Source organism: Diceros bicornis, chromosome 7 (genome assembly GCF_020826845.1).
Source record: "Diceros bicornis minor isolate mBicDic1 chromosome 7, mDicBic1.mat.cur, whole genome shotgun sequence".
NCBI lineage: Eukaryota > Metazoa > Chordata > Mammalia > Perissodactyla > Rhinocerotidae > Diceros > Diceros bicornis.
Genome location: NC_080746.1, coordinates 24,284,575 through 24,300,734, shown reverse-complemented (window position 1 = coordinate 24,300,734; position 16,160 = coordinate 24,284,575). Strand labels below are relative to the sequence as shown.

The window sequence follows — 16,160 nt, the reverse complement described above, 5'->3', positions numbered from 1 at the left end:
ATGCAGTTTTCCAGGAGGAAAATATTTTACAGAATTTTTTTTTTTGGACATCACAGAACATTCCAGGCAGGATGAAGGGGGCTCTGTAACCTCTGCACATGCCCTCTCCTATAGCCACATGGCCAGAAGAGGACACTTCTCAGTCCATTTTGAGCCCAGGCTACACGGAAGAAATCATGTAGGTGTCCTTGGAGAGCACAGGCTCCTGAGTCCTCTCGCTGTTTCTCTTGAACGGATTGTAATCTGGTTCTGTGTCAGCCTCAATTTCTGGGCCTGACTGCCCGTGGCTTTGATGAGAATGGGGCCAGGAGGGAGCCCTCCTTTCATGTTGGATTGTTGGTGTTCTCTGTGTTGGGGTTATTCATGTGGGGCAGACACTGACCCTGAGAGTGCCCTGTAGAAGATATCAATCAATGCTTCTCAAAGCCTTGCATATTTAAAAGGCTATGAAACTGAAAAAATAGAATATTACCCATTTCCTTTCGTTAACTTTCACCAGACCTATCACAGTGTCTTCTGCCTGCATTCCTCCTTTTTTCTAGGGCAAAATTTAGAATGTAATAATATCTCTGATCTGGTCCCCATGAGGAGTGGGCTTGGGGATCTGGCCCATTAAAGTTGGCTATTTTGAGGGAACATTGCCATTCAGGACATCATTGTCTTTTACCTGAAGAAGTGTAATAGCTTCCTAATTAGTCCCACTGCATCAATTTTTGTCCCCTTCCTGTCTGCTCTCCACACTGCAGCCAGAATGATCTTTCTGAGAGTACATATCCTTATGCCAGTCCTCTGTATCTGGGGACCCTTAGGATAAAGTCCACAGTCCTTCCTGTGGCTTACCATGCCTTTTCTGACCTGACCTCTGATTCACCCTCCTCGTCTTTCCCCCTCTCTCCCTGCACTCTGAGCACTACCTCTGCTGAACTTCTTTCAGTTCTCCTGTCACAGTGCTGTGCCATGGAAATATAGTGTGTGTGGATACATGGAATCATGTATGTGACCTAAAAGTTTCTAATAGTCACATTGAAAAAAAAGAAAAAGCAACAGGTGAAATTAATTTTAATAATATATTTTATTTAACCCAAAATATCCAAAATATTATCATTTCAACATGTAATCAATATAAAAAACTATTAATGAGATATTTCGCTTTCTATTTTTTGTACTAAGGCTAATGAGATTTTTTTATTCTATTTTTTTTGTGTGTGCTAAGTAAGTACTACACCTACAGCACATTTCAATTCAGACTGTAGCTACCTTTTAAGTGCTCAGTAGCCGCGTGTGGCTAGCGGCTCCCCTATAGGACAGGGCAACTCTACTATCTCACGTTCTCTCTCACCTCTAGACCTTCAGGCCTGCTGGTCCCTCTTCTTGGAATGCTCTTTTCCTTCTCTTCCCTCATCTGATGAACCACTATTCGTCATTCAAGTCTCAGTTTAGAATTCACTTCCTCTAGGAATCCTTCCCTGAGTCCTCTAGACTAGACAAGATGTCTCTACTCGGAGCTCCCAGAGAATCCTGTTCTTCTCCCATCATAACACATTACTGTACTTTATTGTAATTGCTTTTAAATCTTCTTTCTCCCTGTTGAACACGGCTTTGTGAAGGCAGAGATCTAGACTGCCTTGCTTACCTGTATCACTAGCAAATATGTATTAAATGAATAAGTCCTCAGCCTCTGCCTCCCTCTTAGGACCTCTCGGTCTGTTCTGTCTCTCAGATATTGTGGAAGGAAACCTGAAGTCTATCATGAGGCTGGTCCTTGCCTTGGCAGCTCATTTCAAACCTGGCTCTAGCAGGACGGTGAGTCAAGGACGGGACTCCAGAGCCCCTCTGCAGAGTCACCAACCACACTGTGCCACTGCCGTGGCCCAGGGAGCAGCTGCTGCTCTGGCCGATGTGTGTCATGACGTGTCACGGTCGGGACGGGATGTCTTTCGATACAGACAGAGGTAAGGGTAGAAATCTAGGGATGGGAACTTGTCCCTCTCTCTGATATTTCTCCCCTTAAATGACGCAGTAGCTAGAAATATCACCTAAACAGCCCACATTGCAGAAAAGAGCATGGAGTGGAGGTTGGAGAGGGCGCTCCAAAAGAGAAAAACCCTTTTTAAAGAGGTGTTTATTTTGCCATTAGCAGAAAGTAAAGGAATCACATATGTAATTTTTTGCTCTGATACCCAGAATTTTCAATATACGTCTTTGGCACAGTGTGTTTTCTTCACGGGGAGATAGTGGAAATAATGATCCAGTACATCCAGGGAGTCTCTCCCTGGAATGTATCCTAAAGGCCAAGCTGTCCTGGAGAGTCATGCAGGAAACACTTTGGGGGTTGTGTCTGGTGAGAGAGAGCCCGACCCTGAGGTCTTGCAAAGATTAGTGAAGTTACTTGTTTTTACATCTCTCTTCCCTACTGGTTTTCAAGTGTCTTTAAGGCAGGGGGGCTCTGCCTTATTCATCCTATTTCCATAGCGCTCACCAAGGGGCTGTCTGTCAGTACTTGCTGAGTTGACCTGAACTGGAAGACTGACACCCTCTCCTTTGCTGGCGCCCCCTGCCTTTAGGAACAGCAGCATGGATGAGGAGATTGAGAATCCCTACTGGAGTGTGCGCGCCCTGGTGCAGCAGTATGAAGGGCAGCAAAGGTCCCCATCTGAGTCCAGCTGCTCCAGGTAACTGTGGCCTCAGATTCTTTCCACTACAGTCCTGGCTAAAAGCTGAATTCTTGGGAATTCTCAGGTTTCTCAGCTTCAAGTAGCAACACAACAGGCAATAAGGCTCCTAAACCCTTTCTCTTTCCCTCAGTATATGTTTGGCTTTAAAAGGGGAGCCTTCAGCACTGCCTTGCGGTTTTGTGCTGGCAGGAGGATAGGGTGGGGTGTTGGTGAATTTCTCACATAAGGAAGCTTTGTGCAGAGCCCCAGGGCCAGTGCTTAGCTGTGTCCACATGGGGGCGTGACTGGGACCTGTCAGGGCCCCGCCCAGTGCATCTCAGCAGCCAGTGTTTTTGAGAGCTAGTTTTATTGCACTGTCTTTGTGCCTGAGTGTAACTTTTAAGTTATGGCTTGAGAAGGCCCATATAAAGCTCATAGCAAGAGAAAAAATTGGGCAAAGTGGTCTGAGAGCATTAAAATGTTTCCAACTTTCATTTATAGGGCTGGGAATTGTGGCAGATTGATATGCATTTGAGTGGGGTAACGATGTTTGTGAGTCTAGCTGAAAGGCTGTCTATATCCCTTACAGCCAAGTGCAGAGACCAAAACAGGACACAGTGCTCTAATGAAAGCCTGATCAATGCCAAGTATAGTGGCAGCAAAAGACTGCTTTCCTGGCTCATGTAAATCATGCTCCTATAAACACATCCCCAGATCATGTTAGCTTATTTACTAACTTCATTTCATTGCTGCATCATATTTAATTTATGCTCTTATGACCTTTTTTCTCCTACCCCAACCCAGCTTAGTCTGTTCTAGTTAAGCCTAATTGTTACTTGTCTCATATGTATTTTATGTGTATTTGTTTTCTTCTCATTCTTTCTTTTTTTCTCTCTCTCTCTTTTTTTTGGTGAGGAAGATTAGCCCTGAGCTAACATCTGTTTCCAATTCTCCTCTTTTTGCTGAGGAAGATTCACCCTGGGCTAACATCTGTGCCCATCTTCCTCTGCTTTATATGTGGGACGCCTGCCACAGCATGGCTTTTTTAGCAGTGCGTCAGTCTGCGCCCGGCATCTGAACCTGTGAACCCCAGGCCACCAAGGCAGAGCTTGCAAACTTAACCACTACACCACTGGGCCGGCCCCTCTTATTATTTCCTTTCCTCATAAAATTCCATCTTAGTTTATTGATTCCACCTAATTTAGTTAATTATTTAGTTAGTTATTTATTAGTTAATTATTCCACCTAATTTATTGACGTCACATGGAATTCTTTCCAATATTTTAATATGCTGGTAACCTTACTCAACTTTAATTTTCACATTTAATAGATATGCTTTTTTTTTTTAAAGATTTTATTTATTTATTTTTCCCCCAAAGCCCCAGTAGATAGTTGTCTGTCATAGCTGCACATCCTTCCAGTTGCTGTATGTGGGACACGGCCTCAGCATGGCCGCAGGAGCGGCGCGTCGGTGCGCATCCGGGGTTCCAAACCCGGGCAGCCGGCAGCAGAGCGTGCGCAGTTAACCGCTAAGCCACAGGGCCAGCCCGATATGCTTTTTTATTTATAAAATTCACACAACATAAAATTAACCATTAATCATTTTAAAGTGTACAATTCAGTGGCATTTAGTACTTTCATAATGTTGCGCAACCATCACCTCTATCCAGTTTGAAGACATTTTCATCACCCCAAAAGGAAACCCTGTACCTGCTAAGCAATAGGTGTGCTTTTAATGAGAATCTAAACCATTTCTTTCTTGCTTGCTGCGTAGACCATCAATTGTTACAGAATCAAAAGATGTTTCATTTTATGCTATCTGTTGCTTCCTGCATGGCTACAGGCCAAGCATGGCTACAGGCCTTTCACTCTTCGGTGCCTGCCAGAGTTGAGAGAGAGAGAGAGAGAGAGAGAGAGAGAGAGAGAGAGAGAGAGAGAGAGAGAGAGAGACAGAGAGAGAGAGACAGAGAGAGAGAGAGAGAGAGAGAGAGAGAGAGAGAGAGAGAGAGAGAGAGATCTGGATTTCTTCCTGTTCCTGGCAGAACAGACTGGGGCAGGGGCTGTGAGACAGTGTGAATTAGGGACCCAGTGGAAATCAGGCTGCAGTGGGCTGACGATGACAGTTTTCTAGGAGAGGGGTCAGAGAACAGTTTGCATTTCCCTTTCTTTCACTCCTTCCTGATTTTGTCATTTTCTTCTAAGCCGACCTCTCACTCTCCTCTTTGGGATGCTCAGTCAGCACCCTGCCTTTTCCTCAGTGAGCTCCCTGGGACCCAGCAGGCTCTGGAACATTCTGCCCACCCACCCCCTTCCTCAAGGGGAGCCCCCCTAATGGCTCAGTGACCCATAAAGCCAGGAGACCCCGGGATGAGACTAAGAACGGGGAGTGGCTCAGAAGATAGGAAAGACGGCCGCTGGTGTTTAATCTTCTGCCCCTGCTCTTCGAGCGACACCCTGGCGAAGCCCTGCCCGCCTGTTGCTTCGCAGACCTCGGGCCAGCCGCTCACTGTATCCAAGCAAAAGGATCCTTAGTTGGGAAAAAAAGAACACATGAAACGCCCGAGGGGAAGGTGGGAGGAGATAGGCGGTTGGCGGGTTTCCGGGGGAGACCCCCTCCCGCGAGGAGCTGGGTGAGACCTGCCCCGACCTCGGTGTCTACGAAGGGAGGGGGTCAGAGTAGAGAAGGCAACGTTTTCAGTTCTGGGGTTCTCAGGACGAGGACCACAGACCCATCCTCGGGATTCTGCGGAGCGGCGGCCCCTCCCTTGCCTGGCTCGGTGCTCCCGCTCGGCCGCCCAGCCCGGCCCCGCCCGTGCCCCCCGCCCTCGCCCTGCCACTGCCCAGAGCTCGGCCGGCCCGCCGAGCGCCCGCCTGGGTCCGAGCCCGGCGCTGCCTGGCCGCGTGTGACAGCCTGGGAGGGGGCGGAGGGGAGGAGAAGGGAGGGACCGGGGAGGCGGCGCGGAGCCGGGATCGTCCGCACGCTCGCCGCCCCGGACTCGACCGCGCAGCCGGAGCCGCGGGGAGCGTTTCTCCCGGCCGGAGATGGGTTGAGATGCCTGCGCCCGGGAGCATGCCCGGAGCCGCGCGGCCGCGGAGACCACGATGCGGCTGCCAGGGACCGGCAGCCCGCGAGGGGAGGCGGCTTCCGCCGAGGCCGGGCTGCTGCAGTGTCTGAGCTGCCGGGACAGCGCGCCTCAGACTCGGGAGCATCCCCGTCCCTGGGGCCGAGACGCCTGCCTCTCTGCTCTTCCTACTCTCTCCCGCGATCGGGGCAGACAGCTCTGGTAGTTGGTCTGCCTGTAGAGTCTTTCTTCGGGCCCCAGCGCGGGGAGACATGCCCGAATTGGGGAGCGCTGTGACTCTCAGCCTCGCACTTCACCTAGGGAAGCAGGCTTGCTGAAGCCGGAGCCAGGAGGGGGACCATGGGAGGGACGCAAGTCAAATGGTGAGCTGAGGCCACTTTGGCTTTGGAGGTGGGGGGCATGGGTGGGAGCAGGGCCAGGACTGAGGATGCTGTTGGCCAGAGACAGAGGGGGATGGGCGGGGGCGCTATATTGGGGAGAACAGGCTGCTGGCCTGGGATTATCACTGTAGAATACAGTGGGTTTCAGAAGCTGGAGCCAGCATAGGGGAAGGAGGAGTGGCACTTCACCCTGTCTTGTCTCTGCTAAGGGAGGGCTCTTCAGGAGGGAACAGGACTCTCTTTCTTATTGCCCCTTACCCATTTAAAAAAAATTGATTTGACTCTAATTTGGAAGTGTCTTAGCTGGGGGTTGCTTGTCTAATAAGTTGACTGGAGAGATGTTGGACCTGTGGGGACCTGATTTGTAATCAGTTGTTCCCTGACTTCAGAGGATTATGATGGCAAATAGGGGATTACTTGCTTATAAAATACGGCTTTTAAGCTAATCAGGGAGAGCCTAAATTATATAATTAATTAGCATTAAAATGGTTTTCCCTGACTTGAGGCAGAGGATTTAATGCACCATCCTCATCCAACAAGGCTCTTCTTGGGGAGGCGGCCAGATGCCTGCTCTGACCTGTGCCTCTGGATTTTTCTTCCTCAGGTCCTCTATCCTTTGCCTTGGCCATCTAGTTTCATGGTCTTACCTCTCTGTGGCCTCACACACTGGCAGCCTCAATTCAAGAAAGAGAAATGTTGTTTTCCTTTGGCTGCCCTGCCACTCCCCCAGTGGGGTTGGATATGCAGACATCCGCCTCCTTCTGCCCTTATATGGGAGACAGCTCACTTAGGAGGGAGAAGGTGGAGCTGAGCATGCGTCTCTGCTTTTGGGAAAGCAGTTTTCCAGCATCCCAGGTTCACACTACTCCCTGCTTCGTCTCACACGTGGTCCAGCTGATTGCAGGCAGTGGAACGTGACAACCATAGCACCTTGTCAGCTAAGAAAGTGTTGTCTTATTATTTCTCAAAGAGGAACAGCTGTTGCAGGCATCTCTCTGCCCTTGGATCCCCATTTCTGTAAGAAGGCGAATGCTGAGGCCTGAACAGTCGTAAATCTATTCTTCTTATAAATGACATAGTACCCTTAGACTAGTGCTTTTCCAGCAGCTAATGCACATTGGCCTGGAAGTCAGATTGCCTAAGTGGTGAAAGATGGATAAGAGAGTTCTGTAAAGCAATTATCTTTTCTCAAGACCACTTCTTGCTACTCTCCACTCCTCTTGCCTGTTCAGGTTATAGATCTACACATACGGTTAAGTGACTTTCTTTAATTTGAAGAAGCAAAAAACTTTGAAATTTTTCTGAGGTTCTGATAAGGATGACAATGTATTACTGGTTGAGGTCATTCCCACCAAAGCCCTTGAACTCTGGACAACGAGGAGCATGAGACACTAGTCCTCAGGCTGCTTCAGAGGTTTTGAAATCTCTGGCTACCTCCACTGTGCTTGGCTCTTGTTTTTATTGGTTTCTAGGAAGACGAAATGTTAACTCCTGATCACGGCTGTGAGGATTAGCCTGGGAGACTTCAGGGGCACATTAAGTGGGTCACTGAATCCTAGACACTTCCACTGTTGTCCGGGTGATGGATTTGGAAAGAATTCCTGAAAGGGAGCTGGGCCTGCAGACCCCGCAGCCCCTGAGATTGTTTCAGTGCTGATGTTCTCAAGGTGCGGTGCAAAGAAGAAGAGCCCTTCAGATGGAAGCATCAGCCTCACATTCCCATCTTGTCTTGTGGACGTGCTGTTGTTCTGGAGATTTAAAATTGCACTTCCCTAAAAATCTGAACAGTTCCTTCCAAGGCTAGTAGTTACATCAGAACTCAAGAATTATTGCGAGGTTTCTGATGACAATTTGAAAATAGTGTGGCAGAGATGTAAAGAACTCTTTGATGGGAGTAAATCAAGTAAACCTTTACCATGCCCTAGTAGGTCTTTTCCCCTTTTGACATATTATCCTTTTCCTTATCAAATCCTAGCTCTCTAGATATATCATTATCCCTTTGCCCAGCCTGACTGTCCAGCAATTTCTCCAGTGATTTCTCCCCCCTGAGGCAGCCTCCACACCACTCCCTCCTTTGGGATCAGCCCAGAGCTGATCTGCCATGATTACTCTGCTGGTATTGCTTGTGTCTGTGAAAGGTCAAAGTATTGGAAATAGGTTTTCCTTCCAGCTCCCAAAGCTACTAAGACACATACTTCATCAGTGTCTGAACTTGGGCCTAAGCATGGTGGTGGTGGTAAGTAAAAAGAAAACCAAACCAAACCAAACTTGGAGTTGTTTAAAATGTTAGATTACCCATCCTTCTGATCAATCTCTTCTCAATGAATTAGGCTTAAAGGCAGCCTTGTTGTGGAAAAGACTTGCTAGGAGTGGGTCTTTCATTCATTGAACATTCATTTCATTCATTTAACAAGTTCATATTCATTCATTCAACAAATATGTATCCTTATTAGGGGCCAGGTCCTACTGCCTTGGGCTAGGCAGTAGGAGTAAGATGAGTAAGAACATTTCTCTGGGATAAATTATGAAAGTTTTGGCTTCTAAACAAGTGTTCATAATAATTGTTTCTCTTTCTTTTCCTTCAATCACAGCCTGACTTCACCCAGTCCTATCCATAGTGCAAAGAGCGAATCCATTATAACCCAGTCGGAGGAGAAGGCAGATTTTGTGATTATTTCCTCTGAAGGAATAGAGAACAGAACAGGTACTATTTCTCAGCCTGCCTTGTTGGCTCAAGGAACAGCCCTCAGCTTGAAGAGTTTAGAGATCCTAACTATCTACCTATAAGCTCCCCGGCCTTCTCCTTCTGCATAGTCTGTGCATACAGGGTCAGTTCTAGAGGGCTCTAATGCTTTGGAGCCAACTCATGTGGTTATCCTCTTACAGAATGTCACTTCTGATGTCCTAGCTGTCAAAAATCTCACAGCAGCGTAGACAGGCTGTTCCTCAGCTGGCTGCCTGTGAATTAGAAAATGACTTTGGAACAGTCAGAAGCCTTAGTCAAACAAACAGTTTTATTATTTCTATTTATACAAATAATTTCAGTATTTCCTAACTTAAATTGGGTCCAGGTATATATATTAGGAGCTGAGGTGTCTGTGAGAACCTATAGAAGAGAGCAGGTCTACCGAAGGCTTGGAATGAGGGCTACAGAAAGGACCACGGAGCTCCCTTTGTTTCGACTTCTTCCTCTGTCTCAGTCTCTCTCCTTCTTACATAAACATAGAGGGAAGCATAGGAGAAGCAAAGCATGTGATTTAGATAGAGTTTTATTCACCTATAAGGGATGTAATGAAACCGAAGCCCTCAGAAGAAAAACTGGAATTAAGTTCTTCCTTGCTCTGCTCCCCCTCTAGCCCTGGTATTAGTGCTTAAGAGTCAGTCATGTTACTGAGTCAGAGACTCCTGGGACCCTGGGGAGGGGGAGGGGAAGCATTTATTGAGTGCTTGCTCTGGGGCAGGCACCACGGGGCCCTGCACATAAGTTACCTCATTTCATCTTCACAACAACGCAGAGGGATTATACTTATTATATTTATTCTTATCAATGAAATCAGAGCAAAGAGACTGTAGAGGTAGGAAAATAAAACCAGAGAGAGATTAAGCAATTTGTGCAAGTTTGCTTTTTCTGGTTTGTTTCCTGTGTGACTTACACAATGTTAAATGTGAAAGGGGTTCAGTTATGACAGAATGGCCAAAGGAATATTGAGTTGAGGTCTCCCTTCTGAAGCTCCAGAGCAACCAACAGGAATTTTGTTTTCATTGCACCTGGCAGCTCCCCTCTTGGTACCTGGCAGAATCAAGCTCTGGGAATGCCAGTTCTAGAGAATTAAGAGTCATGTGTGTGTCCCATACCAAAACTCCCAAGGAGGGAGTCTTACTGCTTCCTAAAGGTTCTACAAAGGATAGATTTCCTCAACAAAGTAAGTGTTGCTCCCGAGAGCCTGGAGTTAATAGCTGGTTCTTTATGTCTCACAACCTCCCCCTGGTGGAGAGTCCAGTTTCTGCCGTGAGGACAGGTTCAGAAGGCAGGTGACCTGAACTTGTGAACACAGAGGACTGTGCACGCTTTCTGCCGGAAACTCAGTTTTCTTCAACATGAACTCTGCTCCCTCCTTTCATTTTGTAGAGGAGACAGACTCTCCATTATCCCGAGACTGGCTACCAGGCAGCCCGGGAGCCTATCTGGAGACTTCATGGGAAGAACAGCTGTTGGAACAACAAGAACATTTAGAAAAAGAAATGGAGGAAGCCAAGAAAATGATATCAGGATTACAGGTAGCTCTTTCCCTATAGTTTGTCTTTGGTGCACCAATTGGTTATTATTCTTAAGCCACTAATATCAGTTGAAAATAAACTGACTGAGTTGTGTGTGAGGTCAGATTTGAATGGGGAATTGAGATAGAGGGAGTAGTACTGAAGGAGCAGAAAATTCCTTATATGCGAGTGCTCTGGAGTGAACTTTGTGGACTCTTTTTACAGCACAGCTGTTAGGATTTCTGCAAGCCTGGAAGTCATTATTGACCTCTATCAAACCCTTCTTCTGGTTCTCGGCTTCATAGATGGGTTTCTCCGCTGTCTGCAGCTGCAGACCTGCCATTGCAGCTTTCACCAAAGAATGGCACTGTGAATAGTCAGGGATTCTCTCCTGGAAACTCTTTAGCAGAAGGGTGGAATAGCCGGTAATGCTGCAGGTTTCCATTTGAGTCTAGCGAAGGGATTTCGCTCACTCCTACTGCCTTTGCAAGTGGATGCCGACCACAGTGATCAGGTAGAAGAGGTTTCCCTTGAGCAACAAAGCCCTTCAGTTTTTCCTATACCTTCAATGCCCGCTCGGCAAATCTCCCCCAGAGGCCGACTGACCCACTTGACTTAGTTCCTACCCTGAATGACCCCCCAGGCCTCTGTCTTTGTGCGTCTGTCCCTGTTTAGGGGAGCCCTTGTAGTGCTCAGATGACCCTGAAATTGCCTAGGAATATTCCTTTCTTTTTGTGCTAGGAACTGCACTCCTTCTGAATTGTCAAATATTTATGGACACATAAACAAAGCCCACATTATGTGAGTGGCTTTGGCAGCCTGCAGGCGGTGGAGGGCGTGCTCCCAGCCAGCCCGCAACAGGGTGGGGATACAAAGGGTTCCCAAAGAGAAAAGGAGATTGGTGCTGGGGTAAAACAATTTGCATAATGTATGCCCCGGGCACTGAGGAGGGTTGGAGGAGTGTTTACTGCCTAAACATTCCCAAGGAGGGTTGTTGATTTTCCCCCATTTGCTCTGTATTTTGGAAATGTCTGTCTTTTAGATCCCTTTTCTGCCACACCATTAAGGAATGGTTTAATTAATGGAATTTTTTTTTTGTGCTGTCCTTTAATAGGAAGTATGAAAGCATGGGGAACTTTGGGATTACACCCAACCAGGTTTTTCCCAGGATCATTTGCATTATATGAGCATAGATATCCATCAGTTGGCTTTCAGTTGGGTTTGCATTTTTCAGTCTGGGAGAAATCCGGTGGCAGATTAGACAGAAAAAGAAGAGAATCTACAGGCAGAAAGTCAGCATCCTAATATTCCCTGCAAACAGAGGCATTTTAATTCACAGTCACATGATCACAATGAGAATTCGGTTCCATTATAGAATACAATGGGGCTCACAGCATCCACTGGGCTTCTTAACTCTTTCAGCGATGAACAAGTTGCATGCTAAGCCACATCCAGGATTTCTGACTTATTAGTATGCATTAGTTAGAGCCTGTTGAACACTGTGCCGGTAGAGTCAGTATTGCTGTAATGTTGCCCTCTCTTGGCTCCCTGTGGCCCTATGGCTTCTTATACTTGTCTATACCTCTTGTCACAACTCTGTGGGATAACTAAATTAATTTGATTTACTAAAATTTTACTAACTAGTGCTTGGTAGACCAACCAGTGGCTGGATTTTAAAATGTTTTTATATACCAACATTTGTGATGTAATTTGTGTTTTATTTATTGAAACGGGATTAAACCTCTGTAACTCTTTTGGTTGGATTGAGAAAAAATTGTGATATAAAATGGGGACACAGTTTAAAATCTTTCACTGAGCCGATAGGTCTCCTAATACCTACCTGCCGGGGTAGATCCCAGTTTTGTGAGTCCTAAAGTATACAATTTGGGAGGCCTTCTTTAAGAATGAGATTACAGGGCTGGCCCCGTGCATATTAAGTGTGGGGCATTCCACGTCAGCGGCCTGGGTTTGTGGGTTTGGATCCCGAGCGTGGACCTACACCACTTGTCAGCCATGCTGTAGTGGCAACTCACATATAAAGTAGAGGAAGATTGGCACAGATGTTAGCTCAGGACTAATCTTCCTCAGCAAAAAACAAAAAACAAAAAACAAAAAACAAAGAGTATCGTTACAGATTAGGAGCACAATATTAGATATAAGACCTTAGGAGGGACAGTACATGTGAGGGGGCTCTGTGGCTTAAGCTGCCTTAGCTTCAGGGTAAATCTTCACCCCCATATTCTAATAAAAACAAAGCCTAGTCTGAAGAGTTGAAATGAATGAAGACATCTCTCTGCAAATACATTTTCTTTCTTGTTCTATCCAGGTTGCTTTTGAGAGTAAAAATGCAGAATTATTAAAAAAAACAAAAATCAAAAATACTGAACTCAGTGCTCTAAATGTATTCCAAATAATTCATTATAATAAACTTTTATAAACCAGGATAATGCTACACTGCTTTTAGTCACTTTCCAGCTGGTAAAATTCAGTTTGAACAGCTCTGGTTTGAAATGTCACTTCTGAAAGGGGAGTTTATTTTTAGATTTTTTTCTGGGGCCCAGGAGCCTTAGAGCAGAGGATTCAGGTACGTCGGGAGATATAAAAGAGCCCTAGAGCATGGGCCCGACAAAAGGAACTCCAGATAGACCCAAGATGAGCAATTGGAGGTGTCTAAGGATCAAAAATTACCAAGGAGATTTCTAGAGGAAGCCCAGTTGTAATTTTGATTTGGGATGAGTTTACCAAGCCCAACTCTAGCCTTTGTCATCTGATGGGAGTTAAGTTTCTTTCTGCCGTGGTTATTCAGGCGTTACTGCTCAATGGATCCTTACCTGAAGATGAACAGGAGAGGCCCTTGGCCCTCTGTGAACCAGGAGTCAATCCGGAGGAACAATTGGTGAGCTCCTTCTTTTGTGACTAGACACTAAATAATCTGGTTTATGTATTTGGTTTATTTGTAGCATTTGACACTGTTGTCCACGCCTTCTAGAAATGCTCTCTTCTGTGACTCCAGCTCTCCTGGTTTTCCTCATATATGTGTGTGTGTGTATATATATATATATATATTTATTTCATTGATTTATTTTTTAAAGCTTTAATGCATGGTTGTGTATCCTAGTTGTTAGTTTAGTTCCCTATGTGAACCACCACCACAGTCTGACAACTGACAGATAGGTGGTATGGTTCTACAACCGGAAATGAACACGGGCTGTTGTGGTAAGAGCACCGAATCTTAACCGCTAGACCACCAGGGCTGGCTCCCTCATATATTTTTGACTGCCCTTTGTCTCTCTCTCTCTGTCTCCTTCCTTCCTTCCCTCCCTCCCTCCTTCCTTCATCAACAAATATTTATTGAGTGCCGACTGTGTGCCAGGCACTGTTGCAAGGTGCTGGAGATGTGCCAATGACAAGACAGACCTAAGACCCCATCCTCATAGAGTTTACACTCAGGTCCCCTTTGAAGCTTCTCTTTTTCTGCCTGTGTGTTAAATGTGGGTGCTCCTCAGAGTCCCACTCTGGGCCTTCTTCTGTCTTATTCATTCACCTGGGTAATATCTGCCTCCATAGCTCCACTCACTTCCCACCCGACTCAGATGTTGCCTCTCAGATATTTATTTCTAGCTCAGCTCTGTCTATGGAGTGCTAGATTTATGTATGCAGCATGCAACTGCTGGTCGATTATCTCCACTTGTATGTCCCATGAGCATCTCAATTTCAATGAGTCCTAAATTAAACAGCTTTTCTCTCCCTTCTCTCCTGGCACCAAAACTGCTTGTCCTTTTGGATTCTGTTTCTTATCACTATCCATCTACTCAAATACTGAACAGAAATCTGAATATCATCCTTGAATTTATTTATTTTTTTTTTTGCTGGGAAAGATTCTCCCTGAGCTAACAACATCTGTTGCCAATCTTCCTCTCTCACTCTCTTTTTTTTTCCTTCCCCAAAGCCCCAGTACCTAGTTGTATATTCTAGTTGTAGGTCCTTCTAGTTCTTCTCTGTGAGCCACCGCCACAGCATGGCAACTGACAGGCAAGTGGTGTGGTTCCGCGCCTGGGAACCGACCTCAGGCTGCCAAAGTGGAGTGCGCCAAACTTTAACCACTAGGCCATGAGGGCTGGCTCTCATCCTTGAGTCCTATTGACTCTTCCCTCTATACCCAATTAGTCACCAAGTTTTGTCAGTTTACTTTTTAAATATATTCATCCAGTTTTTTCCCTTCTCATAGCCACTACCTTAATTCAGGCCTTCAGTATTGTCACAGCCTTTTAACTGGTTTTCCCGATTCCTCTCCTGCCCTCCTCTAATTTATTTTCTGTAAAACAGCAAGAATAATTTACCTTCAGTGCAAACTTCATTTTGTGATCCTTTTGCCTAAAACTTTCCATCGATTCTCCGACGTCCTCATGGCCTTTCATGATCTGGTCCCTGTTTCCTCTCCAGCTTCATCTCTTGCCATTTCTCTTTCCCCTTGCCTAACCCCCTGCACCCAGCACACACACATATTCACTCTAAACTTTATCCAGTTTCATCCACTTTCACTACCCTGGGCATATGCTTCCACTGGAGGGCAGGGACCGTTTCCGGTTTTTCTTTGTATCCACAGTACAGTCCTAGCATCTAGTAAGTGCTCAGTAAATATCTGTTGGATGAATGCCCTCTGAATTTCATAGCAGTCTCTTTTTGCCTTGTATTCAGATTATAATCCAAAGTCGTCTGGATCAGAGTATGGAGGAGAATCAGGACCTAAAGGTATGACAGGACATCCACATTTTACCCTGTGAAAAAAATTATGGGAATGTTACACACCAACTTCAGGATGGTAATGGGGAGAGGGGAAAGGATATAGACTTGGGACTTTAGCTGTATCTGTATCTGTATTATGTCTTTAATTGAAAGAGAGATATGTCCTAAATGTGGTAAAAAGGTAACATCTTTTTAATCTCAGTGGTGGCTAATAGGTATCTATGTTATTATTGGTTATACCTTTCTATATGTTTGAAATGTTTTATCGCTTTTCTTTTTCTATTAAAATAAAAAATGGATATAATGTCAGTATGGTCTTTTTTTTATAATTGACATGTAACATTATATTTATTTCAGAGCTACAACATGTTGATTTGATACATGTATATATTGCAAAGTGACCACCATAATAAGTCTAGTTAACATCCATCACCACACATAGTTTTTTTTTCTTGCCATGAGAACTATTAAGATCTACTCTCTTAGCAGTTTTCAAATATACAGTACAGTATTATTAACTATACTCCAATATGGTCTTTTTTAATGAATATTTCCCAGAATTCTTTTAGGTTAGTGGGTCTTAACTTTTTTGGAGTCATAAGTATATGACTAAAGCCATTAACCCTCTCTCCAGAAATATGCATGAGTGCATGTACACACACTCACTGACTTTGGTTTTTATTTGAGTAACTTTTGAGCCCATCGTGGAGTCCAGGTTAAGAATCCCCACTTTAGATATGTTAATTCCAAACGCTTGATGTGATGGAATAGGTAAAGAAGAGAGTAGGGTCCGGGCTATGGGTGTTCCTCTCCTGAAAGATCTTTCCTAGTGACAATCATATACATATATTTAATCTATTGTAAGGTTAATTACTTCATATTTTGTTATGGTGCTAAATGTGTTTTTTGTCCATGAAGAACAATACCCTCTCAGAGAAGCAGAAGCATTATAACCCTTTGCTGAACATTAAAAACTGAGATAATTATTTAATGACGTTGGGGGTAGACATATTAAGATATGACATATATTTCAGTGACAG

The 16,160-nt window shown here is 45.2% G+C and overlaps 1 protein-coding gene across 5 annotated transcripts in view; it reads left to right on the top strand.

Annotated features, from left to right (window-relative positions):
* DIXDC1 (DIX domain containing 1) overlaps positions 1 to 16,160 on the top strand; it is a 65,818-nt gene that overhangs the window by 32,902 nt on the left and 16,756 nt on the right. For 3 of the 5 annotated variants that reach the window (XM_058545211.1, XM_058545212.1, XM_058545213.1), the window contains 6 exons: positions 1,721 to 1,952; positions 2,565 to 2,672; positions 8,709 to 8,821; positions 10,247 to 10,395; positions 13,181 to 13,270; positions 15,073 to 15,126. In XM_058545211.1, coding sequence (XP_058401194.1) covers positions 1,721 to 1,952; positions 2,565 to 2,672; positions 8,709 to 8,821; positions 10,247 to 10,395; positions 13,181 to 13,270; positions 15,073 to 15,126 — 746 coding nt within the window. Of the gene's footprint in view, positions 1 to 1,720; positions 1,953 to 2,564; positions 2,677 to 5,324; positions 6,100 to 8,708; positions 8,822 to 10,246; positions 10,396 to 13,180; positions 13,271 to 15,072; positions 15,127 to 16,160 lie in introns of those variants that run through there. The other 2 variants (XM_058545214.1, XM_058545215.1) reach the window with 2 other exon arrangements.